Raw genomic sequence first — 12,082 nt, forward strand, 5'->3', positions numbered from 1 at the left:
GTTTGCAGCTGCAGCGCCAAATAATTCATCGCCCGCTCCGCGCCCAGGAGAAGCCACAGGTAGTTGATGAAGTGGCAGTGCCAAGCATCCCAACTGGCATAGACAAAGCGCAGCTGCTGAGAGTCAACGCAGCCAGATGCCGCCGTCAACGTGCCATGTGTTCTAAGAGGGGCAAGAGGGGGAGAGTGAGGCGCTTGCCAAGGCATTCTCATCTGGTGCCAACCTGACACATGTTTTTGGAACACCCCTTGATTTCTGTTCCCCACTCACTCTCCGAATCTTTCAAAAAGTGGGGGCGTCTCTCTTCTCCCACAGTTTTCAGCGAATCCTGGGCCAACCAAATGGGGAGCTGGCACCCACTGCCGGACGTGTTACCTGCTAACACGGTGACTGAGACGATACCGAGCTGGCGGACAGCCATTGCAGCTACACGTCAAATATATGCTCACCGGGTTGCCTTCTGCTCGCCGGTCATTCCTTCGGTCTTCTTTCCAAACCAGTCGGATTGTTGATGAGCGGATATGTTTGAAGAGCAGCTGGAATTTCAAAATTCATACCAAGAGCATGCTGGGATCCAAGCCTGGTCCCGTTAAAAAGAAAATCATTGAATTCCTCATGAAAGAAGAAGGACGGCTATCGAAACACCTACATCACGTGCAATACAAACGCCAATAATCAATGATCCATTGAAGGCATTTAAAGCCTTAAGAAGAGTGTTCTCGCTTCCAGCTCTTTCTGTGGTGGTGAATGGATCCTTCGTTGACGATACTACTTCTCAAACTGGAGGGGAGATTCTCAGACAAAGCTTTCAATTTGCAGGAACATGCCATCCCTATTTACCACAGAGGGGTTTAGGGAAGTGAGAACTTTTTGAATGAGTGCCATGTCTGAACAATTCTTATTTGAGGCCCGCGACTGCCAGCTGGTGGCTAAGTGTGCCCGTGCTGTGAGATGATGCCAAAACCAGTTGGCATGATGAAGCTTGGGTGAGAACAATGTGATGGCAAAATACACGCTTAGATGTCAATACTCACCAAACTTCAGTCCATCTGTTTGTCTGCCTCATCCTATTTTTCATAGTAGTTTTATGTATGTGTATGTGTAAGTGTTTGACATTTTCACAAAAATATATATATATTTTAATTTTGTTTTGTTTTGTTAATGCATTGTGTTGTTGTCATTTCAAATATATCTAAATGTTACATGAAAGCTAAGGCCAACATTTCTAATTAATGACATCCATATCAGTAAAACAAGATATTCTTCTTGTCTATTTTGAAACCCAAGATAATGTTTTGGTTAAAGTATTTTTCCCTTATTTATAATCGAACCTAAGTTAAATGCTAGAATAAAATCTGAAGATATTGTTGTGGCTTCCACAATACAAAGCTCTTTGATAACACAAAAATGTCCGAGTCAAGAGCGTGGTAAATTAAGGTTCCGCTTTGCCTGGGTTTCCACACGGATAGGTTTAAACGACGCACCGCATCCAGAATGACTTTCGGTAAGAAACGTATTGTTCTGCATGCATGTTTGAGGACGGTCTTATAGTTCTCTTGTGATTTGATGCATAGCGAGCTCAGAAAACGTTATAAAGTCTAACCTTTCGAGTTGTCCACAACAGGGAGTCTTCAGAAGTGTAAGAATGTTGTATGGAGTATGGAGTATGGAGAATGTTGTATGGAGACTACTTGAATTGAACTGTTGTTTTAAGATTGACTATTATTATGTTTGTGTCTCAGGTTGGGTTCCCCAGTGTTGAACGAATCCTCAAAATTAATGAATGAATAATAAAGGAAAATGTAATAAAAAATAATAATCTATATTTATTTGTGTAATAACATTTTCCCCCTAAAATTCTGTAATGTGTTCCTCTGCCTTTATCAAGTAATGTGACAAGGGGAAAATAAAACAATATACAAGGGGAAAATAAAACTAATATCTTTAATTCAGTTTTTAAAGAATCACAGGGAACTCTCAAATAAATATTTTGTTCTGTTAAAAGAGGCTTGGAAAATAAATTTTCATCAGTCTCAATGAATTACAAGAAATGTGTTTTTGTCTTATGAAAAGAGGCTTGGGCTCTCTGAGACCCCCATTTAAATATATATATATATATATATATATATATACTGTATATGTAGTGGCACTAATAGTGGCTGAATCTCTGCATTCTATTAATAAGTACATGCATATATTTGTGTGTGTGTGTATATGTATATATATACATACATGCATACAAACACACACACGTTTTGTGCTGAAATTTAAGGATTTGACCACCTAAGTATAAGGAACCTCATACAAACTTATTTTATCCAAACATAACATGAACATGCTCAAAATGTCTGACAGATTTGTGTTTTGCCACAACTTCCTGTATTTCTACATTTCCAGTGAAAAACTGAAAAAGGGATTTTTGAAAATTTGCAGAATGACTTATAGTTTGAAAGCGTAAATTAGGATTGGATAAAAGCAAAATAAATAAATTCAGTAATATTTCAGAAAAAAGCCTCTAATGTACTTATTTTTACACACTTTAATGAAGAAAACTAAGTATAAATTATTTTGTATTTTTTTTTTCTGACATAAATAGGTAAATAAAAAAGTAGCGATTTATTATAATTATGAAAGGTCCAGCGAAAATGCTGTCATGACAAGTAGAAATTTTTAATGTTGAGACTTGTGTCGTAAGTAATGCCTTTTAATTGTCTCATTGAAAAACTGGGTATTTTTAATCCTTGTTTTCATTTATATACACTGTATATCAATATTAATATTTATATTTGTTTCATTTTGTATTCCCAAGTTTAGACAGATGACAAAGATTGTGGGCAGCTCCTGTGCAATTCTACGCTATGCTGTCCTTACACACCGTCTCCATCTGGAGCTGCTCTTCAAGTTGGTCTCACTGTAGGGGAGGCAGAAAAGCCCTGAAGTGGCTGCTGGGAAATGTCAGGCAGAGCACATTCGCGTCATCCAACCTAAAAATCTCTCCAGCTGTAGGGAGAGCTGCTTCTGTTTTCTCCAGAGCTTCTGTGTATGGAGACAATGTGGCCATTACGGATCACAGCGGGAGCCACACCTACCGCTCCCTCTACAAAAACAGCAAAAGCCTGGCGGGGCTCATTACTAAAGCACTCACCTGTCAATCAGGAGACCTGCAGGGCAAGCGTATTTCATTCCTGTGTGCCAATGACGCATCCTACACTGTGGCGCAGTGGGCGGCCTGGATGTGTGGCGGCATAGCTGTGCCCCTCTACAGGAAGCATCCTCCAAGTGAGCTGGAATATGTCATCTTAGACTCCCAGAGCGAGCTGCTGATAGCCGGACAACCTTTCATGCATACCCTTGAGCCCTTGGCCCAGAAACTAGGGCTGCCCTGCCTACAGCTTCCCACCACGTCTAGCCTAGATACTCTACAGTCTGAGGACACACAGATGCTGCCTGAGGAGAACATCTCAGGCTGGGCAGAGAGGCCTGCCATGCTCATCTACACCAGCGGCACCACAGGTAGACCAAAAGGAGTGCTTCACACTCACAGCAGCCTGCAGGCCATGGTAAATGAGTATTTATTTTGTATATATACATGTATTCTCACAAATAAGACACATGAATATTGTTTAAACCTTAAATAGCGATGTTGACCGTGTCCTGTGATTTATTTATTTTTTATTTTTTTCCATGTATGCTTCTGTTTTGGCAGAAGAGCAAAGGTTTTAAAAAAGTTGGTCATTAAATTATTTTTAGATGTAAAATCAGATTAGATGAGCCACATTTGAAGCTGTTAGGAAATAAAATTTGCTAACAATTTTCACTTGCTAAAATAATAATAATAATAACTCTCATAGCTATGTCTAGGGAACAGAACATCAATAAAATAGCTTTATTAAGGCCAAAAAAGCTTTACTTTTACATGCCTGATGTGGCTCTATTTGTATTTTTTTTAAATTGGTTAAACTTCTGTAAACATTCAGTGTAACATAATTATTTATTCATTCATTCACTCGTCCATTCATGCCTGATGGATCGGTGCCTTGCTCAAGGGTATTGAAGGTGGAAGAGACCCAGACAGCAAGCAGTGTTGGCCCAGATCCGGCCCACATAATTTTTTTCTTTTTTTAAGATTTATTTATTTTTTGCCTTATATTAGGATAGAGAAGCAGTGTAGACCGGAAGCGAAGTGGGATGGGGGGGGGGGGGGGGGGGGGGGGTTTGTCGGGAAAGGTCTGCGAACCGGAACTCAAACTCAGGAGACCCAAAGCGTAACGGCACAACATGCCCACGAGGTTATTGGCGCCGACGCCGATATTTTTCTTATCAGCATTATTCAAAATATCTTCTTTTGTGTTCCGCAGAAGAAAGAAAGTCATACAGGTTTGGAATGACACCAAGCTGAGTAAATGATAATAAAAGTTTAATCTTAAGGATTAATTTGTGTTAACAGTAGTATAATGCAAAGCCTATAATGGCTTTTTGAATTTTTTCCAATAATATCATCTAAACCAAAATCATGCTGCACAACATTGGATATATTCATAATACATTCATGACACAATATAAGCGAATGAGAAGATCAGGAGTTTCACCTACTCCGATATTGGAATTGTTACATTGGTATTAGTTAGGCGATAACTCTTTTAGTGTGAGATGAATAATAGAAGCTGAATTAGGTTTGATGAGAGCTGTAGCTGTGGAATGAGAACCACTCCCTCCCCTGATGTCATTGCGTTCTTTTACTTTAGTTCCCCTTCGCCTCTCTGAATAATCATTCTGATTGTTTAATTTCATGGGCCACTCAAGGCAGTGGGTTTTTTTCCAGCAAAAATTGACCTGCATTTCCAATAGGGTGGAAAATGAGATCACTCTCAATTAAGGGGGAGTCTCTTCGGACAAGCTCAAGTGCCTGTGTTCCACAAAGACTGGACAGAGCTGCCACCGGTCAACTGTTTATCATTCTCACTACTCCCCACTATTAGACACAGTGGTGATTAGTCTACTTTTTAAACTCTTTAAGCTCAATTTTAATAGTTTTGTTTTTAATTTTATTAAATATAAATGTCAAGTCAAGCCAAGTAACCATTATTTATATAGCTCTTTTTACAATGCAGATTGTGTCAAACCAGCTTTACAGTATTAAACAGGGAAACAGTGTATCGAAATAGTCTTCCATTCTCCTCTAGCCAGACAAAACCAGCAGTTTAATTCTAGGCTGCAAATGTATATAATTAATAAATGTATTTTTCAAAACCATACATTTTAGCTAATTTAATTAAGAATTTATATAATAATTAGGTCTTCCCTGTCATAGAGTATGGGGTTTTCCTTAACATTTACAATGGACCCTTTTCACAAGACTGTGATAATGTCATTCTCTGTACTGACTGCCGTTATCAGTCAATTGTTTTCCTTTTTTTTTTTTAAAGTTGTGAAAACACTATTGTGGGGTTTTTCTTTTGCTATTTGAACAAATGGGAATGCAAAAAATATTTTTTGTGGTACTCTCCAATTCACTGCTCTCGAAGTTTTCCCAACTATGACAACTTCCGCTGCTGAGAAACCTGGAAATGTGAAAAAGGTCCATTGTGGTGAACTGCATTGTTTTATTTGTGTGCATGTGAGGAATTACTTTGTGGAGTATGTTTACCAATTGAAAGGTCTTTTTTTTCCATTTTAAAATAATAATTGTATTAATAATCAATGAAAATAATGGTTTAATTTGATATTAAATGAAGACAGTACTGTCCATAGATATCCGAGCAATTTGGAAAGAAAAGTAATCAATAGCTGTTGTTTTTTTGTGTGTGTGTGTGTGTGTGTGTGTGTGTGTGTGTGTGTGTGATCAATCAGTGACTGATCAAAGTGATGGTTTACTTGCAAAATATACTTAATATGTGACTTGCAAAATATGGAATGGCAGCTAAGATAAATTGTTCTTTAGTTCTGTGCAGTATCTTCATAAATAATAAAGAAACATCATCATTATTAGGGACTTTGTTTAGGCAAATATGCATTTCATGTCAGATTCTCTTTTGATGTACAACAATCATGCAAAACAAAATAAGAAATGAAATTCATCCTGTAAATATCTATAAATGTAATAGACAGGTGTATTTTAATCAAAGTTTGATTATAGGTTATGACACAAATTTAGGTAACCTGATGAATAACACCCAAAGCAATAGGGCATTGGGGTTGAGTGTACACGTTATGACCTAATTCAGGACTGCGTGATTGTGTGTGCATGCACCAGCCCAGCTGCACGTAAATAATCATGTTCATGCTACAGCACAATGAGAATGGAAGAGTTGCTTGTGAGCATCACTCAGTCCATTTTAACTCAAACAGTTAATATTAATTCACATTGCTGATTTAAAGGTTTTGAGCACAATGGCTTTGGCCTGTTTCTGTGTACCCAGTGTGGTTGTCCCATGCTTCAAACACGTGGACCATGAAAACACTCACAGTTACCTGTAGGTCAAAATCTCTTTTTCTTGTCTTGTAGGTTCAGGGTTTGGTCTCAGAGTGGGCTTGGAATAAAGATGATGTCATCCTGCACACACTGCCCCTTCACCATGTGCATGGCATCGTAAACAAACTGATGTGCCCACTCTGGGTGGGTGCTACCTGCGTCATGCTGCCAGAGTTCACTGCTCAGAAGGTACAGTTCTTCCACTAGCCACTTCATTATCACATCTCATCACAGTTCCTTCATATAACATATAGATCCTAAAACTGTTGACTTAAAAGTCACATTTAAAGTGACTGAAAATCATTGAATGAGAAATCAGAATCAGAAGTGCATTTTATATAAATAAATGTTTGTCACGCTTTATATGTACTCAACCATTTGATACAATATACTTGTATATGTTGATGCTTTTTAATTGCATTTAAAATATATTTAATTAACATTTGTAGTTACACTGTTAACTTTACCTTCAACTGTAACCCAACCCTTACCCCAAAACATAACTTTAATCCCTATAATCCAAAACCTAACCCTGCCCTAACTCTTAAACATAACCATAGCTCAAACTCTTTAGCAGTAAATGTGGGAATTATTCAGAACAACATGCATAACAACATGCATCCATAGATTTGTAGGTATTTAATGTTATGTTGTATTGTATGTTACATTATCTTTGGCTAAGTGTCGAGAAAAAGTGTTAGAAAAGACATTTCTGAGAAAGGTCATACATAGTTTATTTACAGATGCCATTTGGTTTGATATTCAGTTATCTAATGCAATAACGCTCATACTTTTATTTTTTTAACTTTTATATATACAAATACTTTTGTAGCTGCTGCATGCATAGCATCTTATTACTGTAGTACAGTCTGAAATATTACCGTTTTTACAGTTATATAACTTTAACTGTCATGACCAAAAATTATTGATAATGAACCCAGTAATGATAGTAAGTGTAAATAAATATTCTGGGTCATTTACTACTAGATTTATATGTGTCATATTTGTAACATACCTTCGATATGTACTCATCCCTTTGGACACTTTGGACAAAGAAATGCACTATAATAGTTTATAGTAATACAGTACACTTGAGGACTGGTAACATCTGAAATAGTTAACCCAGAAAATAGTTAACCCTTTGCTTAATCCGGGATTATCGTTGTTCTAAATCCTGGGTAAAGCTACATTTTACACTTTTAATTTAAAAGTGGGGTTAGCACTGCTTTTTACCTGGAGGTACAAAAACCCTACAGTGTGAAACAATGTGGTGTCAAAATGTTAGGGCTAGATGCTTAGCATCAGACAGCAAATCCTTTACATTTTCTATTGTGTTTTGGGAGGGGTTCTACTGTTTTTTTTTTTTTCTGCAGGGAAGATTATAATGGTATTACTACTTTTACAGAATTACTGAATTTCACAGGAAAGATTTGTTTATTTTTTATAAATAAAGAACTGTATTCATACCTGCAAACTTGTCGCTTTTCGGCGACAATCGCCGCTTTTATTGTCAATTGGGTCATTCACGTGAATCGTGTAGAACCGGAGAGTTTTTTTAGAGGAGGGGGGGGGGGGGGGTCTTGCGTTAATTGACATCTGGGCCGATCGGAATCTCTACTGAGCTCGCGCCTGTCAAGAGAGGGAGGTGGGGTGGGCTTGCGTGCCATGTAGGCCATTATTGGACAATTCTTATAAATGACATTTTTTCTGGACCAATCGGAATCTCAGCGCTTGGTTCAGGATCTTGAAACACACTGCCATCTGTGTTCGCGCCTGTCAAGAGACACCTGACCTAATGTGGAAACTCTGATGGAAATTGAATTCAAGGTAAATCAGTCTTTTTGGAGCTAAACAACAGATATTTGTTTGCTTAAGTCAAATAACATCAGCTAAGTTAGCGGTTTTTTTTTCATACAGTTAGCCTATGCTTCGAGCAAAATGCTTAATAGCAAGCAATACAAGCGGATCCAATGCTGCAATTTCCGTTAGCAAGATACAGGGCTCGACAGAGCGAGCATTTCACTCGCATTTGCGACTAAAAATAGATGTGTGCGAACTGGAAAATGTATTTAGGAGCACAAGTGCGAATACAAAACAAAATACAAAACAGCCTAACTTATACAGTAACCTATAACAAACGTATTAATTTATTCTGTTTATTTATGGAAAAATTGCGATGCAGCCTCATATGATTACTTTAGAACTTTAAAAAGGCAACGGTTTGATTTAAATGAGCACAGATGAGAAGAAAAGCGTAGCGAGTAAGTGAAGACGCGCTGAATGACGCACATTCGCCACTAGAGAGCGCTGCCGTTACCCCGGTAACCCAGTAAACAAATCAGCTGCGCTACTTTCCTAAAACTGTGTAAATAATGTTTCACACTCACAGTCATTTAGATATTTATATTCGCTTTAGTCTTCACAATAGCATCAAATAATTCTTACTTAAAGACTTAATGAGCTATTTATTTTCAAACATTTTTTCTAAGCTAAAACATGGCCACTGTCTATAATAGAGAACAGTGGGCCTATCTATACATCAACGACTGATTCGTTATTATTGTTCAGTAACACAAGTTCCATTAGTTAACATGAAAAAAACAATGACTGCATTTATTAATAATGCTATCTTAATTTCAACTTTTAATAATACATTATAAAATCAAAAGTTGTCTTAATATAATTCAATGGAGCTAACATTAACTAACATAGTTGTATTTTTTATTAATCATCATTAACAAAGAATATTAACTACTGCAACAATTAGCTATTGCACATTTTTAGTTAATGTTAACCTGCTTTAACTAATGTTAACAAATGGGACCTTACTTACCTATTGTTCTTTCGTTCATTTGAACAATCTTTTGCACTCTAATCTTGAAACACTTGTTTACTTTATATTTTTATGTATTTTTTATAAAAGTCTTTTAGTAAATTATCTTTAATAAAGTTATTTAACCTGTTAGGAGGACAACACTTTTTTTCACTTAGAAATTATATATTGTGATTTATAAACAAAAACATATACCGTGACAAAAGCTTCAATGATTATTGTGAAAATTTTATACCGACACAGTTTAATAGGATTATAACTAATTACATAATTAGCCTATTAAATAGTGTCTGAAGTAAAATTATTTAAGAACCTTGTGTACTTTCTGATAAATTAAATAATTGTGATTGTAAATGTCTCTTTGTATCCCCTTATTAAGCTAAAACACCTAATTTGAAAAATTTGCATTGCGCCCCTAAATTTTTTTTAATGCGCTCCTAAATTTTTTTGACTTAGGAGCACATGTGCTCCTTGGTGAAAAGGTAAGTGTCAAGCCCTGAGATAGCAAATTTTCTAGCCATCTAACATTGTTAGCTAGTTGTAATGTTAATTCCTGCATTGTCTGACCGTCTTGCTAACTAAAGTTAACCATTTAGCTTGCTACGTAAGTATATAGTATTTCAGATAGCCAACTTAGGTTGCAACCTTATCATTAGCCCCTAACTTAAGCCAGGTGCTCTGCCCTGAGTTCTGGCTACTACTCCAATTCTGAGCTACCCTGATTAACGACACGTTATGGAGGTTGTCGTGTGCGCAGCAGTCATTCAAGTCAGCTGGATGTAGCCCTACTTTTAAAGCGTTTTTGATGTGTTGATGTGGGTAGATGTGACTGTTTAGACAACAGCTGATGCGAGAGTAATACAGTGTAACAAAGCAATTTGACGTCTTGTTGCATTGGATGCGCCGCATTACTTGTAAACAATGTCTATTTAGATTCTGGCGAACGTGCAAGGCTAATGCGTTCACAGTGTCGGCGTCGCCCATTCTGCACCCCAACCCCCCCCCCGCCCCCCCTGGCCAACACTGTCACCTTTTTTTCTCTGATGAGTTTGCAGGTCTGGTATTTCTTTAGTCAATTACTAAAATATTACGTTACACGGGCTGATTCATTCATTTTTAAGTATTTGAGATTTTAAGAACAAGTGGGAAATGTGCTGAATGTTTAATTTCATCCAAGTGAAATTGGCAAGTAGTTATTTACATTCGTTTTAAACGCGGAGCCAGGCGCTAGTTGACACAGGTTGCGAGCGTGCGTCAGGCCTCGTCCATATTGCCAAATGCACTCGTGAGAGACTTGCGGAGCAGAACCGGGAGCGAGAACACGAGTATAAAAGAGCAATACGAGACAGAACCGATAAAGGAGCTCTTGCAAATTACCTTTTTTGTTTGTTCTCTGTCATTTCGAAGCTCAAGTTACATACATTTTTCTTTAGTTTTAATTTGCCTAGCTTTCGATCTGACCCTTTTATTAAATGGTGGGCGTTTACGCAGTTGGCTAGAGCAGTGCTGATCGGGGAGAACGGAGGTGCGCTCACTCTATTGGTTAATAAGACTGTCACTCAAGAGTAATATCGCGTCCACATCGCAGGCTTTGCAATTAGCAAATCGCAACGTCTCAAATCGCGATTGCGATTCGATTTCGATTAATCGCACAGCCCTAATTTGCACTCAATACGTTATTATTGAATACTGTTTAGAATGTACTACAATACTGAGGTGCAGATAATTGCCACTATTTGCAATAAGTAGTATAAATAGCAGAAAATCTTGCTATTTTAACCTAGTGTAAATAGAATCTATAGCCGCTGCCATTTTTAAATGTACTGCATGATACACACACACCAAACGATTAACTAAGCAAACTGTTTGTTAATAGTAAAACTGTAAATAAGCCAAAGCACAATATGACTTTACTTTACTTACTTTACTTTTGTCATTTAGCAGACGCTTTTGTCCAAAGCGACTTACAAATAAGAAAAAGTAACTAAAACTAAAAGTTACAACTCTATAAATACTATATACCCACATAATTAAGAAAATAAAGAAATTAAATAAAATTGACACATGCATATAACAACATTTCAATAATAAACATATAAATGAAAAAACGAAAATAAAAAGCGATGCTTCTATACCTTGCCGATGTCCCTGCCCGGTGGAGTCGCACGGTCTTTACACTCTTTACGTTTTACTTTTGTCATTTAGCAGAATATGAAATAACTTTAACTTATTAAATGAATAACACATAGAACTTAGAAAATAGGTATGTCGCTTCAGGGCAGAGGTGCCAGATTTATGTCCGTTGTAGGGCTGGGCGATATTGCCTGAAAAAAAGTCCCAGATTTTTTCACAAAAAATCCGATTTACGATTTAAATAGTTTTTTTCCCCCTACTTAAAATCAGTCTGCAAATGACAAAGAAATTGTTCAAAACAAGTTCTAACTTTACGGAGTGTCTATTTACACTGTGCAAATAGCCTGCCTTGTTGACAAAGTCTATTTACACTAACTCTGCCCACCAATATGTGATTGAGTTAGTCAACAAAAAGATGCCCATATAGCAACTTTTTTTCTCCCTTTTCAAATCTCATATCGCATCGGAAAGGTATTTATTTTCAATAAAAATGAAGGAAATAATCAAAAAGTTGAAAATCGGGTAGGGTTAGGGTAGGTGTAGGGGGGGCTTTATTGTCCCAATAAGGTGGCATCCATTTAATAATTTGAATTAAGTAAATAAATTTATTTATATAGCACCTTTCACAGACAAGGAGTCACAAA

The 12,082-nt window shown here is 37.1% G+C and overlaps 1 protein-coding gene across 3 annotated transcripts in view; it reads left to right on the forward strand.

Annotated features, from left to right (window-relative positions):
- Positions 1–1,458: 1,458 nt before the first annotated feature.
- Positions 1,459–12,082, forward strand: part of acsf3 (acyl-CoA synthetase family member 3) — a 53,560-nt gene continuing 42,936 nt past the window's right edge. For all 3 annotated transcript variants that reach the window (XM_079445855.1, XM_079445853.1, XM_079445854.1), the window contains exons 1-3: positions 1,459–1,504; positions 2,810–3,560; positions 6,506–6,661. In XM_079445855.1, the coding sequence (XP_079301981.1) occupies positions 2,859–3,560; positions 6,506–6,661 (858 nt within the window). In that variant the 5' untranslated portion in view covers positions 1,459–1,504; positions 2,810–2,858. The remainder of the gene's footprint in view (positions 1,505–2,809; positions 3,561–6,505; positions 6,662–12,082) is intronic.

The sequence above is a fragment of the Barbus barbus genome (assembly GCF_936440315.1).
Source record: "Barbus barbus genome assembly, chromosome: 2".
NCBI classification, from domain to species: Eukaryota; Metazoa; Chordata; class Actinopteri; order Cypriniformes; family Cyprinidae; genus Barbus; species Barbus barbus.